Genomic DNA, 25,108 nt, shown 5'->3' on the forward strand with positions numbered 1-25,108 from the left:
AGACAGCGCACATGTGTGTAAGCGAGAGTAGGGGGAGAGGGAGAGAGAAGCTCAAGCAGACTCTATGCTGAGTGAGGAGCCTGCGGGGCTCAATCCTAGAATCCTGAGATCACGATCTGAGCCAAAATCAGGAGTCAGCTGCTTAACAAACCGAGCCACCCAAGTGCCCCCAGGATGACATTTTAATGTAACTAGTTCTAAAAATAATTGTGTGGGGGCGTTATAAAAATATAAGACTGGTTATGGTGCCATAATATTTAAAATTCAAATGGAAATATATTTGCATTTCTGATTTTAAAAAATTTTAACTTCAAAATAGGAAGAATAAAAGAGCTACAAATTAGATTCAAGATTAGTGGTTATTTGAAAAGAGGTTATTTGAATTCTCACCATGCTTTGGAGATCAGATGAAGCAAGCTTCTTTTTGAGTTATTTTGAGTTTTTCAATGTAAAATTATCTCTTGAGGATTCTTATGATGAGTAGAAGTCAGAGAGATGAACTAATTCTTCCAAGTCTTAGAGGGGATTAAAAAAAAAAAAAGTATTACCACAATGGGATTCAAAAAAATACCATCAATGACTGAAAATTATTGCTTAAAAGTTATTTCAGGGACATTAGTTTTTTGTTTTGTTTTTTTTTTTTTAAAGAAAACTACTTAAAATTTAGAAGCTTTCTCTAAATTAAGTACTTTGCTATCTAAGTCTAAACACCACTCTCTTAGCATGATGTGTCTTATTTTCTTTGAACCTTTGTCACCTTTATCTGAGCTCAGGCAAACACATCAGTGTAAAATGCCATCCATTTCATTAACGATGTTTGACATGTGTGTACTTAATTTGCAAAGGGAAAGTTTCATGAAGCAGTTCATTGATCGTCAGCAACAGGACACCTGCTGCCTCTTACGAAGCCTTCCGTCCACCTCTTCCTCGTGTGATCACTCCAAACGGTCTGCAATCGAAGACAACAAATACATCGACCAAAAGGTAAGAATCTTATCGAGGGAGAATAGAGAAGCGGTGGAGGGAGTGGGGGAGGGGGAGGGGCCAGATGAGGGATGGGGATTAAAGAAAGCCTTTGTTGTGATGAGCACTGGGTGTTGTAAGGAACTGGTGAATCACTGAGTTCTGCTCCAGAAACCAAGACTGCACTAAATGTTAACTAATGAAATTTAAATTAAGAAAAAGTAAGAATCACTACTTCAAGTTACGGAAGTTTTCTTAAGCATATACGATACGATAGAGAAAAGAACTACATAACTTGGGGCTTATGTGGGGTCCTGACATCTAATGTCTCAAGAGAACAATGAAGGAAATAATTTTGTTTGTAGAAGAAATCGTTAAACCTGACATTTGTAAATTTATGAATTTTAATTTCGCATTTGTTCACATCAGCTTTTGTGCTGTGCCAGATAGCAGCCCCGTGACTTTGAGAGGTAGAGAGCCTCCCCAACCCCGCATTTCCTCACATGCAGAAGGCTGATGACTAACGGTCAGCTCAGGTTTAACAGTGGCCTGTAGGCTGCCTGTTGCAAGAGACCCTGTTTATTCCAGTTACTGTTTCAGGGGGAAAAAACCAGAGCAAGTTTCTCTGAAATCAGTCAAAATAACTTCTGCATGCTTAGTATGTAGCAGGAATTATCGCTACGTATGTTAGCTTGTTCATGTTGTGATTTATCTCTTGATCATTGAAAAGTAGATAAGGAATTTTTTTCCCTCAGATTCCACAGTTAGAAAACGAGAGATTGCGGTGCTGGGGTGACTCAGTGGGTGAAGCGTCTGACTCTTGGTTTCAGCTCAGGTCATGATCTCAGGGAGGTGAGGTGGAGCCCCATGTCAGGCTCTGCACTGGCCGTGGAGCCTGCCTAAGAGTCTCTCCCTCTTCCTCTGCCCACGCTCCCACTCACTCACTCTCTCCCCATTAAAAAAAAAAAGAAAGAAAGAAAGAAAAGAAAGAAAGAAAAGAAAAAAGAAGAGAGAAAAGAAAAGAAGGAAAGAAACGGAAAGGAAAGAAACAGATTTTGTAAAACGTCTTGAACATTAGAGTTCACCAAAGCATCTAATTCACTTGCAAGTGTTTTACTTCGGAAGTCTTAGTTTATTTTTTTATTCCTTTGAATTGTGGCTGCCCTTTTTCTGTTGCTTATGATCAAACACCAGCTCCTTCATCCTTTAAGATTCTCTGTTCCCCCACCTCCATCCCACAAGGATTAGGCTTTCCTCCTACCTGTGCCTTTCTCCTCTGCTTCTTTTCTCTTACCCCCTCCTCATGTCTCCCCCTGCCCTCGCCATAGCATCTGGTCCTCTGCTGAGGTTCTCTGATTTTGTTCTCAGCTGTGATGATGATGATTTCTCTGTAGTATGTCTCTTCTTGTTCAAGGGTTTCCATTTATTGATTTTCTTCGGTCACCTACAGAAGTGACTTCTCTCTCTTTTCCAATATTGCAGAGGACAAGCTGCCGATGTCATTTTTTTTTTTTTTTTCATTTGAAGGTAATTAGGTTTTTCTTTGGTGGTTGGTTGGTTGGTAGGTTTTTCTGGTTTGAGGAAGCTTTTAAGACTTTCTACATATCCTGGGAGTTCAGAAACCTTATCAGGATATATTTTGTATGTCTTTTCTCACCAGAGCTGCCATAACTGGGGAGTCTTTTCAGTTTGTAGACTGAGATATTGTCAGGAAATTTTTCATTTATTACTTGTTCAATGATTACTTTTCCATCTGCTCCTTTTTTTCTCTTACCTTGTCCCTTATGGCTGCCATCTCTCTGTTTTTCTTCTGTATTTTTGAAATAATTGTTCTACTTAATCTCCCAAACCACTAAATTGATCTCAACTGACAGCATCCTTTGCTTTTAAATTTCGAGTGGGAAATCATGAAATGTGTGCACATGAACTCAAGATCCTCCTTAAAGACTTCAAGTGTTCAAAAAAAAAAAAAATTAGCAAACATGTCACATTTCTTGTCCGCAGTTATATTTCATCCAGTACTATTTACAGAGCACGGATGTGAAAGCGCTCGCGCGGTGGATAATCGGGTAGGAGGATGATGGCCTGGTTTCAGCTAATCAGCCTGAAATTGCATATTTCATACTAGAACACAGATCGTTCAATTTTAAAATTTATTCCAGAAGCAGACTTTAGGCCAGAGTTGTGGAATGAACCCCCAGCCTGGGCTGTGGTTCCAACCTGCTATCTCCAGAGAGCACCAAGAGCTGGTAGTAATGCCCAAAGTTGGCATAAATCCCTCACCTGCTCTTTTAAATCACTAAGAACATTATCCCACTGGAAACACAAAATTGAAATTAGCCCACGAAACTTTATTCTCTGTCTGAAAGCAAACGTGATGTTTCTCACACTTCCTGAATAGAGTGTTTTGAAATTGGTGAGGAAGAAGATAAAAAAGTTGTTGGCAGGTGTGGAGGTGGTTAGAGGGTGGTCCGAGGAGACTCTGGCACATTCTGTGCACCCCTCTGGGTGACTGCCACCAACCCTGCCCCAGGGATCCCTGGGTTAGGTCACAGAGAATTGCAAATACCATTTCTGATTGCCTTAATGTCCTTATATTTTTGTGGCTTCTTCTTACCTTCTCATTTGACAGTTCTTTTTAACCAACCCAAAGGAAGATAACAGTTATAGTTTTATTCTGCAATCTTACAAATGAGGCTTTCTTCTAATCTCCTAAAATCTAAAGAACTAGCAAAGGCACGGCTCCTTGGTGGTCTCCACGTCACTCAGCATCTTAAAGGAGACTAGAATTTTCTGGAGACCCCAGGCAGTCCCCAAACTATAAGGTTGGCTGATTCCAACACACCATATGTGATCTTACATGAGGAACATGACCAGTGACGGTTAGGTTGGCCTTCATCCCATGCAAGCCTTGTTGGCCCATGATAGGTAACCTACAGGTGGGCTAATGTCATTTAACACCCGCCCCCCAATGAGCATCATTCTCTGGGTCCATCCTCCAGTTGGGAAGGTGAGGTGTAGAGAATATATTTTCTTTTCATCTCAGGAGCACCTACCCTGGTGTGGCGGCAGCAGCAAGATTTGTTCCATGCTACCCTTCCTTCTTAAAGCTCTGGCTCTATTTAGGCCTCCGGGAAAGTCACCTTCACTCCTTTCAAGTTCCCAGGGTTTCCAGCCTCAGCTGCCATCAGCTCCTGCCATTCCTCATAAACACTTGGAACCTCTTGTCTTTGTTGAGGGCCATCCGCCAGGAACACCCAAAACAGAGAACCAACTTAACGAATCTCAACATGAGGATACATAAGGGGGACAGAAATAGAAGAGGGAGCAGTCTGGTGTTTTGAATTTTTAAATATGCCAAGCCTTTTTTGTTTGTCTTAAGAAACCCTAAAGCCACATAAAATTACAGAAACACACAACAAAAATCCTGAACAGAGACCACACCTCTCTTAGCTCCTCTGATAAGCTATTTTTCCGTGAGCACTTGGCCATTTCTGTGACAGCCCCAGCTGCCTTCGGAAGTGCCAGGCCGTGTCCAGGGGATCGCAAGGCTTCTCACTCGGTCTGAAGAAATTCCCCCAGCACCGTACAACACGAACTGAAGCTGTTTTTCCTCAAAGAGTAGTAAGAAATAAGAACTAAATGGCCTATCAGTGATTCCCATGACGTGAACAAGAGGAACACTGAGAGAAAGCATCACCCTTCACGCTTACCTGTCAGGAGGAACTTCTGAGCCCCACTAGACTAGAGGGAACCACTTTTCCCATTGCCCTGGAGAACACTGAGTGCCCAGGAACCTGAAGATGCTGAGTAAAGGGATAAAACGAAACAAACACCTGACCACAAAAGGTGGGGATGTTGTTGAGTAAGCGACGCGGGAAACGTGAAAGCACCTGGCAGGCCGGGTTCTTCTCTCAATCTGTCCCTGGCTTTGAACAACCCTGAGTAGCTCCGTGGAAGCCCCGCTTTGCAGGCCGTGTGGTTCAAAACGGTTCTGATTACCTTTATCATGCTGTTTAAAACACCTGTCCTTCTCCGCGTATGGAACAAGCAAGCAAAAACATAAAATCTTTCTGTTATTACTGCAGATCCTAAAGGGAAAGGGCAGGAAACAGTGCTTTCCCTTTGCGATTCCAGAGAAACGGGCATTCCCAAGGCTAATTCCCCCATCCTCTCTCCCCCCGCTTCTCCACCTGGGGCACCAGCCAGGGGTTTCCTCTCCTCCTGATTAATGGATAACCCACATCTCTTGAGAGGAGTTTTTCTAGTTTTCAAGCAAAAGGCAATGGTTTTCTACTTTTTTTTTTTTTTTTTTTTTTTTTTTTTTTTTGGTCCCTATTATTGTAATTGAACTCTGGGTTTCTTAAGTAGAGGACTTCTAGTAAATTGAGATGTGACCTTGCTTTTCCAGTAACCTGGTAATGGGAGCGGCCCACACTGTCCTCCAAGTGAGTCATGTCCTCGAAGGCAGGGTTTCCCGCCCCCTCCGTGGTCGGATACGGCGACTCTCACCATCCTGGAGCTGAGCACCCCCGCCTTTCTGCCCTGCTGTCTTCTCTGCCCTGCCATGTCGGGGGCAGAACCTCAAAGTGTCTGGAGAACATGAGGGAACCGCACAGTCACCACAGCCGGAGACAGACACATGGATGAGGTCTGTCCGAGCCACCCCTTGTGCCTGCACACTTCCTCGTGCAGTTTCGGAAGTCACGTGATAAAGAACAGGGAGTGTTTCCCTGACAACAGGGCCATGTCTGTCCTCTCTCATACCTGCCTCCCCACTGCTAAGCACGTAGCGATTTCCATAGGAAGCCTTCACCCTGAGCAGCTAACCCATGTACAAAATGAGGAAAGCGATCCAAGTAATACTACGTTTTCTTAACCCTTGTCATCTCCCTAAGTCTTCACGCTCACTCAGTCCTTCAGCAAACGTTTAGGGAACACCTGTTATTCACTCTTCGGGGCCACGGGAATTTAGCACTGCATGAGCTGTGAGCTATGCCCTTGAGAAGTTTCAGTCGAATGGGAAGAAACATGTGTGAATGCATGGAAGTGGAAAGTGTTGCAGGAACCTGAGACAGGACCCCCTGAGCCCCCTCACAGGAGCAGGAAGCTTGAGCGTGCAGGAGGAGGGTGCTCCAAGTGGAGAGGGAAGCAGCAGGAAAGAGCAGGACGCGGTAGGTGCTTGGGTATAGGGAAGGGTTGGTCGTGAGAAGCAGAATGGAAGAGCGACTGTGACCACAGTGATAAGTGATGCAGGTTCCGATCCTCATCTATAAAGTAGAGAAAATTCTTATTTGGGGGGTTTGTTACAAGGATTAAATAATGTATGTTAAATGCCTAGCATTGCACTGACAAAGCAATGTCATGTGCCTCTAATACCAGATAAGAAAGGTTACTGATGCTAAATCATACCATGAATTCATAAGCAAATAGATTTACTTTCATCCATCAAGACAAGGACTTTCACTTACACAAGTTAAGCTTTGGCTGTAATGGTCTAGTTAAGCATGGTATATTAATTGCCCATTTGTTTTCTTCATTGTTCATGAATCTGGCTTTTTGTTGTTGTTGTTGTTATTTGTTTTTTGTGTGTGATATTTTAGTGAATACCCCCACTGCCTCTATAGTGACTTAGACTCTCAAGAAGTAAATTAAATTGCTCCGGAAAGATTTACTCTTTACAAAGCCTTGTTGATTGCCAGACAGTGTTTTGTATTCTTCTGTGTGATTAGAGAGCATTTGATGAGTTGTTCCAGTAACTCTGTACATAGTAAGTTACTGATCTATAATTTCCAGGATAATTTACTCACCGAAAAAAGAGAGGGAGAACAGCCTATTTTCATCTTTAGGGCTTTCACTCTTCTGAAAGAATTTTCTAAAATAATAGCTTAGCATCTCTGCAGTGCCATTCAAGACGCATCTCTAGGCGGAGAGTGTGAGACGACATGGCACCACCACCTCACCGGGGAGTTACAAACAGTGTGGTCCGGGGGAGGGAAGAAGCAGGGTTCATCAGCCCCACTGTGAAAACCCTCCATACTTCTCTCTTTAGCTTAAAAATATATTCCTGGATAATTGATTCACTCCCAAAAACGGAAACAAAAAGATACAAAATATAAAAGAAAACTTTTTCTCAGCCATTTTTATTGATCTTTGCAGGATGTTTTTGAGCTCAGATCCAAATGCAACTGAGTTCAACTGCAGGTTTTTCCGTTTGACGTGTATTTCTTGAGGGCCTTCATATGCGAACCATGTCCAGGGCTCGGGTAATAAACACGTTCTGCGGCTTTCAATCAACGTGAGAAGAGGAATCTGCATATTTTGTTGAGCAGTCACTTTGGGTTTGGGATTATCAGTGATCTGCTTGCATTTCCTTAAGTGTCCGTTCACTGAAGGTCAAAAGTTAATGCATTTTAGGATTGAGCATCTTCTATAGATAATGGGGAAGGCTTTTAACCACAAGTCATGGGGCTGTTTTCAAAACAGGTGTCAGAGCTCTGAGTCCACAGCTAATCCTATCTTTGAAATTTACATGTTGCTCTACTATTTCAAAGTTCTTCTTTCTGGAATCCAATTGGACCCCTAAGTGTTACTTTCCATTAAGCGTATTGCCAGTCCCAGTGTGATCCAGTTTCGCTGGTGTTGGTGTTCTTGTTTGAATCTGAAGTCCAAATACAATTGAATCATATTTGGAGAGCAAGCACAGCTCCCTCATATTATCTGAGTGCCTTGGATTTTAAATTCTCAAATAGCTACATGGTTAAAAGCATCAGGCACTTTCTCCCAGAATCATAAATCCACTCATCTTTTTTTTTTTTTTTTTTTTAATCTGTGCAGGTTTTCAGTCTTTGTCTTTCTGTTTACATGAGCTGTAACCAGGAAATTCTATTCTAGGTATATATTAGAGAGTATGTTACAGCTTCTCACTGGTGAGCACTGGATAGGTAGCATATCTGTCTGTGAATACACAGCTTCTCCCTCACCTTTTGCATCTTTGGTATCAGTATACTAGGCTAGCTGGCGTGTAAGTTGTTGAAGATTTGGCTGAATCTCCAATGCCCCAAGCTTTAGCAGCAAAAGCATTGCCATGCAATTCAAGCATAAAGAGGTCAAGCCAGTTAAGTTTCCAATCATTTAGTCTCAAGTTTCACCAGGCTTTCCTATCTATTGAGTGAACTGATGCCTTTCAAAATGAATAGTCCTCCTCTGTAATTTTTACCTAATTCGCATTTGTTATTTCAAGGATTCACTCCATAAGAAAAAAAAATGTAGAACAGAGAAGAGTCATCTTTAATATTAAGCGATGTATTTTCTCTTTAAATACATTTCAAAAACAAATCACAGGCAGGACTGGACAGTGGAAGACAATGTAATGGACAAGGAATATACCATCCTTTTTGTATGAAGGTTATGATCTAGTGAAATTCACAGAAAAATAAAAAGATGTTTTACACACAGAGCAATGACCAACATGTATAAGTTACCCTGGAGTCCAAATGAAGACTGTGTGTGTGTGTGTGTGTGTGTGCGCGCACGTGTGTGCGTGTGTGTGTGTGTACCTATTATAGATTTTTTAACTTTTATGCCTGGTGTTTTTTCAGGGTTCAGAATTTGTAATGCTGAAATAACAAGATCAAAGATCTCAACCCATCATCTAAAACTGCCTTTCCACAAAACTCACATTCTAAGACATATTTCAAAGCTTCAAAACATGCTATTATAATGATATTCACCTTTGTGTACATTGTAACATGACCATTTTAATTTTGTTGCCACCTACGCTAATCACCTTTTAAAATTCTTTCTTTCCAAGCATAATGCCGATTTTATAAAAAGTTTATTTTATAGAAACATTCTGTTATACACATAATCTGTCATATGCACTTAGGGATTAGTCTTTGGTTCACAGGTGCATGAAAAATTAAAATACACTTGAATGACATACCTACCACCTTCAACCTATGTAATTTTAAGTAATTGCTTATTTCCAATTATGACATTTTATGTGGGAGACTTATTCAATAAAGCAGCTAATTACAATAATTACACTACTCTTTTCTAGCAGAACTGACATTCATCAAGCCCTGTTCATTGGACCATGGTTTTGTGCTTTGTGGCCATATGTTTTTATAAATGTGTTTCCATTTATTATCAACCTGTTAATATTTTCAAAAAGAAAAATATGGCTCTCAAACTTTTTCTCAGTTACCAATGGAAATATATTGTTAACAACTCCAAATCAGAAAAAGTTAGTCAAATACTCAGAATATTTATGGTTTTCTGCCTCAACTATATACTAAAGCCTTCATTTTGAAGGAGGTTATCAGAGTGAAACTCTGGCTCTTCAGACTAGCACTGCAGCGTCCCAAAGGAAGCTAGTATTTATTCCCTGATAGCTCTAGGCTGACTTGCAGACTGATGAATAAATTGAATTAATAATCTGCTTAATTGAAAGTGGTTATGGATCCCAGATTTCAAGAAATCGGTAGACATAAAATATAAATACTCTTACCATACTAGCATTAATAGTTTAGAAAAGTTATTGATCACCTTTAATTTTCAGGGTCATTTTTCTGAAAATCAGGTATGCATGTATAGAACAAAGGAGAAATATGGCCAGTTAAGCTTTTGCATTAGGATTTGGGTTAAGAGGAAGTTTTATGTAGAAACCAAATCTTTCAAGTCAAGCAAACAACATTGTATCACAGTATAGTTTGGGGAAAAAAAAATTTAATACTGTTGAGCTTAGTACATTTTACATAAACATTGTGTTTAGCAACAAGATTTGAACACTGCCTCTGTACAATCGAGACTTCTAATTGTAATTCTTCAGTTTTCAATTTGGAGGACCAAAACAGCATAATTCCTATGAACGTCAGACTTTTCACTTGTATAAAAGTTATAATAGTACCTACGTCTAAGGATTAATTTGAAAACTCAGTTTAAATTATGTATATAATACCTCAGCACATGACCAAAGAGCCAGGAAAATTAATAAGGATTTAGAAGATTTGTAATACACAGTTGACCAGCCTTCATTCAACGACTAGAGAAAACACATTCAGATTGAGGGACATATAAACGATTTACAAGACACGGCCACTTATGAACACAAAAGAATTCTAAACATAAACCAAATCAGTATCCTAGAGAAGACATTTTTTGACCAAACTGTAATAAAATTAGAAACTAAATAACAACCACAAGAACACCAACACATTTCAAAATTTAAAAATCACTTCTTAATAATTTAGGGAGCATAGAAGAAACTACATGGAAATAAAAAGTTTCTAGAACTGAAAACTAATGAACACCATATAGCTCAAACCTGTGAGAAGCAGCTAAAGGCATGTTTAGAGGGAAAATTATAGCTCTGCATGCATATTTAGTAAAGGAATAAAGGCTGACAGTCATCCAAATATTTAACTCAAGAGTTTATAAAAAGACTAACCAAGAAAACATGAAGACAGCAGAAAAAAATATATATATAAGTAGATATTAATCAAACAGAAGGAAAAAAGCAATAAATGATATCAGTAAAGCTAAAATTTTGTTCTTTGAAAGGACAAATAAAAATGAGAAATCAGAGTGCCTGGGTGGCTCAGTGGGTTGAGCCTCTGCCTTCCGCTCAAGTCATGATCTCATGGTCCTCAGATTGAGGCCCACATCGGGCTCTCTGCTCAGCGGGGAGCCTGCTTCCCTCTCTCTCTCTGTCTGCCTCTCTGCCTACTTGTGTTCTTCTCTCTGTCAGATAAATAAGTAAAATCTTTTTAAAAAATGGTAGATAAAAATTCAACAAAAAAACAATCAAGGAGTCTTCTGGAATGATGACAGAGGCATTGGCATAATTTTTTAATCTCCTTGAATTCCCAGATGAAAATAAACAGAATACCTAGATAAAAAACAAAATCCATAGGCAGCATTCACAACAAAATTACATAATTCACAAACCACAAGTCAAAAAGCAGGTGCAGACAAAGCAATAACCACATGATTTGCATGGTGACTTAGCCTGTTGGGGTTGCTATAAACAAATATCACAGGCTGGGTGACTTAAACATAAGAATTTATCTCAGAGTTCTGAGGCTGGAAGGTCTCAGATTGAGGTGCCTGCAGATTTGGTTCATAGATGGCTGCCTTCACATCGTGTGTTCATGTGGTAGAAAGAAGACAGACTCTGGTCTCTTCCTCTTCTTATGAGGGCACAAATGCCATCATGGGGGCTATAGCCTCATGGCCTCCTTTAAACCTGATTACCTTCAGGAAGGTCCAACTCCTAATATCTTCATTTGGGGGGGACTAGAGTTTCAACATATGAATTTGGGGATATAAAACATGGTATGGACCCCTGTGGGAAGAAAGCCAAGATGAATTACAGGGCCTGTAATGTCTTTGAGACCAGGAAAACACCTGCCTATCTCCATCCAGGAGTGGAAACAAAACTGAATAGGCCAGCGACAAGAGTGATGAAGGAAAAAATAGATCCAGATCAAATTGGTGGCGTCTGTTGTCCGTAACAGAGCCAGGAAATCTCAGAAAGAAGGCTGCCATATGGATCATGATGTCAAAACAACAGAAGAAACAGCTCTGAAGCTAAGAGGAAATACTAAACAGCTCAGGAAAACGAATTGTGCATAAAAATGAGCAACAGAAATTTATCAAAGTGAAATTCCCTGCAAAAGTTGTAAAGAAAAAAGAGTAAGGACCAGAATACTGTCCCAATAAAGACTGAAAATTTACCATAAAGACATACCCACAAATGGCTCAATTTGTAACATACCATGGCAAAATGAGTGAAAAGACATACAGATTCTGTAAGACTAGAATAGCAGTAAAAGTAAGAAATTCCACGTAAGGTGCTAGAACTCAGGAAAGAAGTCCAGCCGACTCTTGAACAACATGACTTTGTACTGTGTGCATCCACTCATATGCAATACAGTACTATAAATGTATTTTCCTTATGATTTTCTTAGTAACATTTTCCTTCCTCTACCTTACTTTGTTGTAAGAATTCAGGGTAGAATATATATGGCATACAAAATATGTGTTAATTGGCTATGTTATCAGTAACACATCCTGTCAATAGTAGGCTATTAGAAGTTAAGTTTTTCTGGGGGATGGGGGTCAAAAGCTATATGCATATTTTCTACTAAGTGGGGTGTCAGTGCTCCTAACCCCTGCATTGTTCAAGGGCCAACTGTATAAATAAAACAATGAAGACTGACTGGAAGGAACATAAAGTGATCCCATACATCAGATGATGCCTAAAGAAAACTAGAAAGTGAAGAAGACACAATTTTAAGAAATCAAAGAGAAATGAAGAAAGAGATGAAAATGATTTGAAAGGAAATGACAAATGGAAGAAATTCAAAGAAGGTCCAACATCTACATTAGAGGGGTCCTGGAAGAAGAAAACCAGAGCAAAGCATAGAACAAGCATCAAAATTCTCTGAAATATAAGATTTGAAGCTACACACTGAAAGGACACACCATGTAATTGAAATATTAATCACGAATGGCCAAAAATAGGATATATTCCAGACAAATTATAGGACCTTAAATATACATATATGTATTTATACATTATATATATATAAATACACATATGTATGTGTATGTTTTATTACATACATAAATTGTATATGTTTTATTACATATATATTGAAAAAGGTATAACTTTTAGGTATAGAGAACAAACTGAGGGCTGCTGGGGGATGGGTTAAATGGGTGACGGGTATTCAGGAAGGCACTTGTGTCGAGCACTGGGTGTTATGTGTAAATGATGAATAGGGATTCATCAAAAGCAGAATTTCTACTCCTAAAACCAATATTATGTTGTATGTTAACTGGAATTTAAATAAAAACTTGAAACCAAATAATAATAATAAGAAGAAGAAGAATGTAAAACAAATAGGTACCCAGCTCAAAATGAACAAATGATGTGTAAAGGAAGGAGCATTAGATTGCCATTAGACTTTTTCACAAGAATGTTTTATGTCAGGAGAAGTTGGAGTCACATCTATAGGATACCCAGAGAGAGAATAATATGTGGACAGGTTTTTTTCATATCCAGGAAAATGGAGACTCAAGTTTAAAAGGAAAAAAGAAAAACAACTTCTATTAAGATGTAGGAATATAAATAACGTACATGTAAGTAATGTTGTTCCTCTGAGCCTTTCCCTAGGAAACTATGAGAATGCATGCTTCGGACAACCACAGTGAGTTCCAAAAATGACTCTATGACCTTGACATAAGAGCAGGTGGTAAACATTCTTAAACAGTGGATGACTAACTATGACTACATGAGGATTAAAATGAAGAGAAAAATATGTAATAGCTATTTGCTCTGCCAGTATGAGTATAGTGCAAGTGTAGAAATAAGAGGAAAATGAGAAGACTGTATTGAAATACTTTTTAAATATCCATTAACTATATTATGTTAGAATAGGTGGTGTAATTCTAAGACTACTATCCATGAGATGAGAAATAAAAATAAGTTATTATCAGATAGTCTAATGTGTGTCATCTTCAGTGTACTTGAAAATCAAGAGCCTTAATGTGGGGTTGGGGGAGGATGTAGATACAGAAGAGACACAGATGTCATATAGATGTCATACAGAAGTCCTGATTTAAATTGAAAATACCAGAATAAACTCAGGCACAGTTCTCAAAAGAGTGACCAACTCAGTAGCAATATCCCTGATATCTGAATTATGTTCTTGAAACCCAATTTCTCAACAAATAAACCAGAGCTTTTGGGAGAAAATTGTTCATATGGAATACAAAGCATATAGAAGACGAGCTTGGGATATCTTGCCATACCTAACAATGAGGAAACTTGGGCAAAGACTACTAGAGTCAAGGCAAAAACAAACAAACAAACAAACAAAACCCATAGGCCATCTTGAAAAAACTCCCAATGAGCAGTTGGGATACTGTGACCTAACATGAGGGTAATGACTGTAATGGACTGAAACCAAATCTATTTAAATCTTTGAGTTCATAATGACGTTTTTAAATTACTAATTGGGTGCCTTCACAGGACAATAGAAAATCGATTAACTAAATAAAAATGAGTAAGTAAAGGTCAAGAGTCAACATGTACCCTACCTTTTCCACATGAATTGTACTGCAGAGTAACCAAATAGTACATGAAAGGAAGGCTTTTATTATGCAAGTATTCCAACTAATGAATAAGAAAGAAGTGGCAATTTTATTCACTGAATGAATCCATGATCTAGACAACAAACATCAGTTCTTTTAACATCACAAAAAGAGGAACAATCGGACATTACTTGCCTTGTGATGAAAGGCTATGCCACCACCTGTGGACTTGCCAGAGCAATCACGTGTGAGCCTGATGAGACTCTGGGCCCAGCTGTCAATCAGCAGGAAGTCCAGAAGACAGAGGAATATGTGAACTATGCCAGGAGTGTGCACTGGGGAAAATCCAGATTCCCGGAAACATCAGGTCACATGGTCCAGGTCCTTCAACAATGAGGGGGAAAGGGAGTACCTATGGATTAAAAGATGCTAAAGAAATTGCCAGAAAATCAGTGAGACCTACTATTGCTGGGTCCTTCAGCTCCAAGTTATTCAACCACAAAGAGCGGCAAATTTGAACCTCCTGAATTTCGCGTTAAAGTGCATCATTCTAGAAACATCTTTTAAATTAAAATTTTAAGACAAAAAAAAAAAAAAAAACTTCTCTGTATTGCTTAAACATTTACATTTATTTTTTGATCATTAATTCATCCAGAGAATGGCTGTCTTCTGGAATTGGATGTATTAGGTTTAGAAACTAAAGAAAACCACCAAAAAGGCTTTTTCAACTAGTCTTTTTTTTTTTTTTTCAATGCAAACTCCCTGGGACGTCACCCATACCCCTCCTTTTAAGTCCCACGTGTCTGACATGTTTATATCCAGAAGAAACCATTACTGACACCTTCCATAGCTGTAATTGAAAAGTTGAGATCTAAAATTACTTATCCCAAAATTGATTTCTGTATTCCTTGTTTTGATCACTTCGGGTGACTGTCAGTATCCCTTGGAGCCAGAAGAGGGCACTGCAGAGCAGCGTAGCTCTAAGGACTTGGGATGAGCAGACCTTGTCCTTTGCAGAAATGTGCAAAGCTTTACCTCAGAAAAAACACTGAAGGGATAGTAGATAATCAGTATAGGCCTTCTTTATTTACTAGGAAAAAAAAAAGAACAGATAAAATATATAACTGTCTAAATACATGTCCAGGCTATCAAATGTGCATAGATATATAGATAGATAGACATTCTAAAACTGGAGCTTGACCTGGGGGTCCTGAGTTCGAGTCCCATATTGGGTACAGCACTTCCTTTAAAAAAATCAATCGGTCAGTCAATCTTGAGGTTGTATCTGAAGTTTTTCTATTACAGTATTTATTCTTTGGCCACTTCTGCTGTTACAGAAACAGTTCTCAAGGACTTCCTCGTACAGGTTCATAGTGTATTTTATTTGAGTCAGTTCAAGTTTTGAACAAAAGAGAGCCAGCAGCCCTTCATAGGCAGTTGTAGGCAGCCCAGAAATAACAGCTTTGGAATCAATATAATAAATATTATTCATTTATTTGCAGTTTATGCGGAGGTTTTTCTAACATGAAGTACACTCCCTTTAGTGTCCGCTCTTCAGTTACTGGACAGGAGATAAGTGACTGAATTCAGACCTTCACCTCACACCGCGCACCTTACACCAAGGGAAAGATGACTAAGGCTTGTCAGTGTCCTTCAGAGATGAAATAAGAGTAGTGGGGTCCAGTCCTCTCCTAGAACCTGCTCTCGTGGGGCCCCCGTGACCTGGGCTTTTCCTGTGATTACGTGTGTGCTTAGGTATCAAAAGGCAAAAATGCAACCATGATGGGATCCTTCTGCTGAATCTTTGGTCTCTGAAAATGACTTTAAATAACATCCCTTGGGAGATAGGCTGTGAGCTCCAGGAGGTTAAATCAATGCCCAAAGTCACCTCCTCAGGGGAGGGGAGGAGATGGAAGAAAGTTTCACAACGCATCATGGTAAACAGCCTTTCTTGCACTACACTGAAAATGTAATTTCTGGAAAATGCCATTCCCTCTTAGCTCCTTGTCTGCACATGAATTTATTCTTCCAAGAGTTCTGGTGAATAATGAAACCAACCCAGTTTTTCATTTTTAAGAAAATATGAGGGCGCCATCTTTCCTCATATGAGGGTAATGGCCAATGGGTCCAATGATCCTCCCCTTAATGGCAGATCTGCTGTGAAATATGAAAATTATATTGTTGGTTGTGGTGTTCGTAGGTTGTCAGGTGTGACTGAGAAAACCAGTCACAAAAAAAAAAAAAAAAACCAGTTTATGCCCACTGCTTCCTCTCCAGCTGTGGCCAGGTGGACACAGAGGTTGGCAGTACTGCCAACTTCTTTATATAGGCTTGTTTGTTTGTAGATTGGAGCTCTGTGACTTTGCACCTGAAGTCACTAACTTGTTCAAAAGAAAGTGGATGGTGTGTTTCTACTGAATGCAGAATGGTTCTATCTCCTGCTTATTTTTTCCTCCCTCAAATCTGTTGGAAACACAGTATGCCTTACACTGTTTCCTCCCTGTAGCTCAGCACTTACGCAAATAGTCTGCCCCAGATTACTTTGCCCCATGCATGCATTTCCAACTACTGTTCTTGGCCCATACCCCCCCCCCCTTTGCTAGGGAAGACTTCAAAATCATTTTTCAAGTCAGTGCAACTTCTATTCCTTCAATACATCTTTGCTGACTATTTCAGACATGCGTATAGTCCTGTAGCCTTCTCATCTTTTCTACTGGACATATCATCTAGCACTTTACTGTCTACTTTTTACTGGTAGCATCATGCATCATAGTCCTGCCTTTGTAACTAGGCTTTTCATTCTGGTAAGCCAGAATTCTGATTCCTGGCTAACCCATATCTCCAATAGCTACTAATAATATACTAAGTGCTTAGTAAATCTAACCTAATCTAGTGATCAAGATGACCGGGTTGCTGTCCGAGGATTACCTTTGGTCCGACCCCTGGAGTTACACTTTCTAGTTGTTTGTTACTATGAATTTTCTTAGGATGGCATGTTTTCCTGTTCTTTCTCTGTCCTGTTCCTGTCCACTTTGGTTCTCGGTACATCTGTCACCTCTCTGATCCCGCAACCATCAAGAAGGACAGGGCTGGGGCCTGGCGGCCTCCAGGACTTTGTTTTTCTTAGTGCTTTTCCCTGGAATAATTTCATCATCACCAACTAGGAAACAACCTTGAAAGCTCATCTCCTTGGTCTCCATGCCTGTAGGCAAAACAACTCTTTGAACTCATCATTCCGATTAGTATCATGTCCCAGGCCAAGAACCTGAGCAGGTGTAAAGTGGCTTAGAGAACATTTTATTGAATAGTGGCAAGAAAGAAGCTGATCTTTGTCTTAATGTTAAATTCCCTGGACACTGAAAAGCCTATTTAGATTAAGATGTTATAGCTGTGACGTGTGGCCCCACAAGCTTGTTTGCATTTCTGCCTACATAAAACTAAAAACAGAAGATACAATTAAATGATGGAATCTGAGCAGCTGGGTGGCGCAGTCAGTTGAGCATCTGACTCTTGGTTTTGGCTCTGGTGTGATCTTGGGGTCTTGAGACTGAGCCCTGCATTGGCTCCACACCCAGCATGGAGTTTGCTTGAAAGCCTCTCTCCCTCTCCTGCCCCCCCTGCTTGTGCTCGCTCTCTAAATGAATAAATAAGTGATAGAATCAATCGTATAATATGCTTTAGTGGAAAAAAAATTATGTTCAATGTTTTAATAGTGTTATCTATTTTATGTATCTAATGATTTGTCAGCATATTATCCCTTTACATGCCAAAACTAAAGTCACACTTGTAATTTTTCAGCTTCGCAAGTCTGTTTTCAGCATCAGGGCAAGGAATCTTCTAGAAAAGGAGACTGCAGTCACTAAAATCTTAAGGTAACACCATTAAACATTGATACATATTTAAACACAAGTGGGATTATGTTAAACAAAGAAGAGCTCTTTCTTTTTAATAAGCTAATTTTCTGAGTATCGACATACACTTTCCGCTAGAAAGTAGATTTAGGTAACTGTATACTTATAAATAATAAATAATGTCAAACACAACATTAATATATTTCCTAGAATAGTAACATTTTATTAGCTCAGTTGTGCATTTCTCTTTTTTTTCATGCACTAACACATAAATTGTAAGTATAAACATTTACAAAAAATGAAAATTACTTACATTTATTCTTGCATGTTTTATGTCTTCTCTGATATCTGAAGGACAAATCACAAACTAAGGGGAAAATGATAAGACTGTGAGCTTTTTAGAAGTAACAATGACTTATTAATCTATTAAGAATAAATGTATTTAAAATCTGTAAGAATCGAGAGCATATCCATTTTAACATGCTTATAAAAACATGTAATTTTAATGCTACTTTCTTAAACCATCCAAAAGAAACATCAAGCTAACCACTTAAGAGTATTTTAGAAGACTGTGTCATAATATGAAGTAATGTGATCGCTGTAAAAATGCATGAGCATTTGGAATGTAATTTATTGGCAGACTTATTACCTAGAAATGTTTAATCATACAACTAAATATGGGGGGGCTGGAAGGAGAATGGCTGGCAAGGTATTCACCATGAATTTATACTGGGACTGAATTTATACATGAATTTATATGGATGAATTAATACTGGGACGCCTCCTCCAACTTGGGCCAAGGGGAAGGGGATAGACTCTTTTATCCTACTCTACTTCTATTCTACTCTGTCTCTTCCAGGAATAGTCATCTAAGCTTTTGCCAGTGTAACTCTATAATCTGGAAAACTGTAATGAGGGAATAAGGCTAATACCTATGGCTTGAGAAACTATTTTGAGTTTACAACAGTACCCGAAATGCGTATGCCAAAAATGATTCTGACCAGGAAAGACAGTATTTTGTGTATTCATTCTTTTATTGGCTGACCTTGCACACATAGACACGAGTACGCATTGGAGTATCCTCTGTGAGAAGAGAATAACCATTTCTGGGGCTTGTATATTGTCACCGCAAATACGAGAAGATGAACGGAAGAGGTCTGGTTGAAAGAGAGAAAGGAAAACTTCTCAGCAAATGCGTAACACCCTGTGTTCCCATTTCAGTTTCTTCCAACGGGCTCAACCGGTTGCCATCAGATAACGTCATGGGGGCAGCCTTGAACACTGTGTGGTACCTCAGGGTCTTTATCAAGCTGCAACTACTATAGTAGACAGATTCCCGGCAGCATCAATGCTTAGTGTCTTGAAGACCCCCTGCCCTGTTCACACAAAACAGCCCGTGTGCAGGTCCAGCCTCGCAGACGCACCCACAGGGCAGAGAGTTCAGCCTCAAATCCACAACGATGCATGAGGGGAGTGTAATACTCTGGCCCGTGTTCAGAGTCTGCCCGCCACATTCAGAACCAAAATGACATTGCTCACCTTCCCAGGATAACTGCTGCCCTGGGGGGTTGCAGAGACTTTCAGAGCCCAGGCAGACAGGGATCGTTAGAGGAAGCCACTTCTAGAACTTCGATTCCCGATGAACTCTTTCTGAAGTTTGGTCTTCCAGTTTTCCTTTCCTGCCATCTCTTTCTTAGCCCCCTTCTCCTAGTTTACAAAAGAAAGGTGAGGCTCTCGTCCTCCACGCACAAGGAAAGTGGAACTGTGGTGCGTACTGATCAGGGCTGACAAACACGGGGACTCTTCCCACACGACTTTCTCCAGAAGGGGGACCCTTACTGTCTTACTGTCTATCCAGGTGACAAGTTTTTGGAAAACCTCTCTCCAAGAATTCATCTACCTCACGGATAGGCCGTAGGGAACAACGCGGGTGTCTCAAGGGCCTGTGTTAATGTGTTACAGGGTTTGAAAAACAAAGTCAGACTTTTTATCACAGATTTGACTCATCAGCTTGACCCTGAAGGCTGACTTCTGGTGCCCGAAGTCATAAACGTGAATGCACTAGATGGACAAGACTCTCTCTCCAGTGTTTTCTCGGAGTCATATTGAAGCGCAGATCCGATAATGCCAACAGTCACATCCTTTGCTGCTAACTAACATTGTGAGGGTGAAATTCAGCTGTTGGTTTTTAAATGTACAGCAGTGGTTTTAAAAACAGAACATTTTTTAAAAAGAGAAAAAGAGAGAAAATTTGTGGGTGTACCTGAGCCAAATTTTTAAGACCATCAGGGAACAGGGACGCCTTCAGACTTGCCCAATAATTACGTAGTTTCAGGGACACCCAGAGCCGTCAGCATTTTTTGAGAGCCCAGAACACCACCAAATGAGAGGCATCTCCCTGGGGTGCTGCAGCTGTTACCCAGGCAATCTCAGGAAATAAGAGGCTACAATTAGAAAAAAAAAATTAAGATTTCTTTTTTTTTAAGAATACAAATTTAATCTTTAGAAAAGCCATTTAGCTCTTTTCTCCTGTGAAAATGGCTTCTCTATTGGTGCTACGTTAGTGTCTGCAAGAATTAAGGACAAGATGTCAAACTGATAGTTTCTTTGGGCATGCTTATCTTTTTTCACTCATAATATAGCAGTAGCATTAATAATACAATAATAATATCGTACCCGCATTATCATGTAACCCATACATAAGAAGGTCAAGAATAGATCAGGTCCATGTCTGTGGGTCCCTGGACATTCTTCTCTGCTGTTTTCCAAGGAGCAACAAGAACTAAAAGCGGAGGAAAGAAGAAGGGATAAGAGAATTTAAAAGAAAGAAAAGGAGAACATTTACAGTCATCTCAGGGCAAATAGCCCTACACAAAACAGGGGAAAAGGAGAGGTTTCTACCATTCTTTCGGGGTATTCTCACTCCCTGGGGAGTCTCTCCTTCTTTAGATCAGAACTTTCTCTTTGTTCCTTCAACTACAGTGTCCCTGGGTAAGTCAGAATTAGAAAGATGCTGTAGGATGTCCATTACATGTGGAATCTAAAAAAGCCAAACTCATAGAAACAGAGTAGATTGGGGATTGCCAGACCGTGGGGTGTGGGGCAGATGGCTAGATGGTGATCAAAGGGTACATATTTCCAGTTTTAAGCTGAATAAATTCGGGGACCTAATGTGTAGTCTCGTGACTTTAGTTAGCAAGTACTGTGTCGCATACCGGAAACTTGCGAAGAGAGTGGATTGTAAATGTTCTCGCCACACACACACACAAAAAAAATCATAATTATAGAAAATGATAAATGTGTTCATTATCATCATCATGGTGATCATTTCACAATATATACACACATCAGGGGCAGCTGGGTGGCTCTGTCGGTTAAGCGTTCAACTCTTGGTTTCGGCTTGGGTCATGATCTCAGGGTCATGAGATTGAGACCCCCATCAGTCTCTGTGCTCAGCAGGGAGTCTGCTTGAGGTGCTCCCCACCCTGACCCCTCTATCTTGTGCGTGCGCTCTCTCTCTCTCTCTAAAAACTAAACAAAATTAATCTTTAAAAAAGGATATATACACTTCAAATCGTGTTGTATACCTTATATTTACACGTTATTTGCCAGTTATCCTTCCGTGAAGCTGGGGGGAAATGGCCTCTCCCATGACCATCTATGTTTTAAAAGGGAGACTCTGAAAGAAAGAGACAAGGAGGCGCAGTTTTTGTGCCTTCGTGGATGAAGACCGGATCTGCCTTGATATGGAAGAAAGGAAGTCAAGCAGAAACTTGTTTGAGTGCGCTGTCTCTCATGATTTTCCAGAGTTTTGTCTTTTCATAGCCTTACTGTCCTTAGCTTCAGCAAAGGGGTCCTCCCCAGGGAGGCAGGAGGGCATTCTAGGAAGGTCTCGTTAGAGAAAGACGACCTCGGCTGAATCTTCTGAGCAAATATGTCCCAGGTGGGCGTGTATCCTGCTGTGGGTGCAGATGGAAGGAAGTCCCATAAACTTTAAATCCAGTGGGATGTGAGGAGGACATTACGAAATATCTGTCTTAGAAATAACTTTTTAAAAATAACAAATATTTAGAGATAATAATATAAAACAAATCCCTGATCTAGGGTATCTAGAGACCTGGCTGTGTAAATAGGTATATTATTTAAGTTCCCAGTTTTCTGAGAATTTAAAGATTGGAGGAGGCGATGGTCAGGGCCCCCCTCGATCTCATGTAAGCTACTGGACGTGGTGTCAGAAGGCCTGGACCAGCATCTGGCTCTGCTCCTCTCTAACCTTCAGCAACTCACTTACCTGCCGTGCAGTGTAGACTGCCCCAGCTGGCTTCCTGAACAATCTGTTGACTAAGAGTGAAATTTAATACTTATTAGAGTAAGGAAAACCACCACCACAGGTCTCTCAGTAATGTCTCACAAGGGATAGGTCAGGAGTAGGTATGTGTAAGGTTTGGGGTTTGGGTTGAAGTGCTTTTAGTGATTGAGATCGGGCAAAATTCTTCAGGTGAGAGCTTAGATCATTTCCCATTATATACAAACATCGAATCATTATGTGGTATAACTGAAGCTAGTACGTGTTAGTTGTCAATTATACCTCAATTTAAAAAAAAAAAAAAAAAAAGAGTTTAGGACTCTCCAGGATACACAGATAGCACGTACTTGTTCCGGACGGGTAACCATTACTGTTCTGGGGGGGGCATCCCAGGGGCGGGGGCCCAGTAGAGGGGCCATCCCTTGGCCTCGCTGTGCCCCCCAGGGTTCTTTCCACCTGCTCGGACGCCACAGTTCAGCTGTCACTTATTCCCGCGGAGTTTGCTCCTCTGCTTTCCCCTTCCCTTCCTTTCTGCTGCCATCTTCACGCCAGAAAACCATTCTACTCGTCTCCTGAATTGTTAACCATCTCCGTGCATTACCTTTGAAAGTAAATTGGAAGATTTTTAGAAACAGCATTTAAAAAAAAGTGATTAGGATTGATGGACCAAGCTGGGCAGCCTCTTGGCCTGAGTATCAACTATTTTTAGGTGATTGGTTTGACCAGTTGAGTGATAAATTATCTAGAGGCAGGGGCTGGTCCGTGAGTCTATAATTCAGATGAATGGATTTCCAGAAATTTCCTGAAGCTAAATTACTTATTGGTTCACAGCCTTAAATTCTTGGGTAGGAATTTCCTGGAATGAATAGCGCAGTCCTGGTGATGGAGAGGCCTGAGTTCTCAGGCCTGATAATTAAGCTGCGGGGCTGCCCGGAGTCTCAGTGCTCAGGGGAGCCGCATTTCCATTTGAAACAGGATCCACATTATTCCAGAAAAGTGTATGCTCTGTGCCTTTCCTATGAAGGGGAAATTCGAGCCAACAAAGGGGAAAGTCAGAGAGAAAGGGGCCGAGAGTCAGAGGTGTTTGAGTCACTGGAGTCACCAATGACTTCTGCACATAATCATCTCTGATTTGATCATGGAGAATCTTCTTAAAATGAATCCATGCTCAGAGACATGGAAGTGAACTTCTCCACAGATCTGGGAACTCTCGGACAGAAACAGAAGTGGGGCTTTCTGACAGAACTCGAGGATGCCGTCACGGGCTTGTCCGTGGGGGGCTCACGAGATGCAAACGGGCATCCGTGTGGTTTTTTCCGTGACGGGTCTGGAGAAGACTGTAAGAAAGAGGGATGTTCCACCACCCAAACTGTAAAATCCGGGTCCCTATTCAATTCACCCTCGTTTTGACTTCGCCTGTACCAGTCAGCTCCACTAAAGGAAGCTTCCTCCAGAAGGCAATGACCTTTTCACTTCATCAGGAGAAATCGAAACAAGTGGCTGGGCCCTTCCACAGCCTCGCTGCCTCGGCTGAGCTCTCTCCCCTCAGAGCCCTGAAATGGAGCACAAATGCGTGGCCGTTCCTGCTAGGCCGAATGCACGGCGAAATGTCAAAAATAATCAAGCATCTTACATGACTTGAGAAAATTCTGTCCTTGGCTATCAGTACCTCCCCGATTAGGAAGTATCTTTATGGCCTTTTTGAGTGATTGGCCTAGTATGGTATTTACATTCTGATATTTGGATCTACGACAAAATTTCCCTTGCCGCACACTGGTATTAATAATTTTTTAAAGTCTAAGGAATAGTCGTGGGGCACCTGGGTGGCTCAGTCGGTTAAACATCTGCCTTCGGCTCAGCTCATGATCTCGGGGTTCTGGGATCGAGCCCCACGTTGGGCTCCCTGCTCAGAGGGGAGCCTGCTTCTCCCTCTCCCTCTGTGCTTGCCCTCAAATAAAGAAAATATTTATTGAAAAAATAAAGTCTAAGGAATAACTGCTAGTTGAATGCTACTTACTACAAAAAAATTAAATATAATTAATGACATGGAAGGGTTAGTTTCTCTCTAAGAGAATCATTTTCATTGACTAGAAATATAATGTAAAGACTACTTACATATAAATAAAACAGAACATATTTATTTATTAAGATACAGATTTTTAAATGACATCAGCTGGATTTTCTTCCTGAAAAGTAAGGACTCACTCTAGCATTTTCTTTGGGCCTGGCATTTTTCTAAGATACCGGACACACAGATTATTTCCTCAAGGAGCTCTTGTTTGCCATGAGAACATATTTATGACACTAGTCAGGTGGGGGGAACTTCAGTAATACCTCTAGATCCCTGACCACAACTGTGACAAGAATATTCATACAGAGCATAGTCCTGGTTCCCTGCCTGAGTGACTTTAATAGTTAAAATCATCTACCTGAAATGTTTCATAAAGTGTTTTCTACCTTCAACTTATATCCATTATGCCATGAAGATGCCTTTCCGACATGAAGATGGAGAGGAGTAGGGAAAGGGAGATGGGGAAAGAGTGAATGATGAGTATTTGTGAAGACATGATACTAAGGTCTTGGGCGTGTTGTCTCCCCATCAGTCTGTACAACACAGCTATGCAGGAAAACGCTGTTATTACCCCCATGTTATGCATGACAAAACCGAGTCTTAGGTAAGTACTTCCTCCCAAGAACCCATACCAGAAATGATCTGGGGTATCACATCAATATCAACTATAACCTGATTTCCTAAATAGCCGTATTTTTGTGTCCCCAACAACTTACGCAGCTCCGTTGCCCCATTTCCTGGAAACTGACGGCGTGCTCAACGCTGGCTTCCTTCAGAACTGCTGGCTCACCGGGGCCTCACAGCAAACCCTGA

The 25,108-nt window shown here is 40.5% G+C and overlaps 1 protein-coding gene across 1 annotated transcript in view; it reads left to right on the forward strand.

Moving 5' to 3' along the window:
- Positions 1–25,108, forward strand: part of NALCN (sodium leak channel, non-selective) — a 309,369-nt gene that overhangs the window by 230,014 nt on the left and 54,247 nt on the right. Inside the window, exons 17-18 of the mRNA XM_059144294.1 lie at positions 846–984; positions 17,866–17,939. Coding sequence (XP_059000277.1) covers positions 846–984; positions 17,866–17,939 — 213 coding nt within the window. The remainder of the gene's footprint in view (positions 1–845; positions 985–17,865; positions 17,940–25,108) is intronic.

This window comes from Mustela lutreola, chromosome 13 (assembly GCF_030435805.1).
Source record: "Mustela lutreola isolate mMusLut2 chromosome 13, mMusLut2.pri, whole genome shotgun sequence".
In the NCBI taxonomy this organism is placed as follows: domain Eukaryota; kingdom Metazoa; phylum Chordata; class Mammalia; order Carnivora; family Mustelidae; genus Mustela; species Mustela lutreola.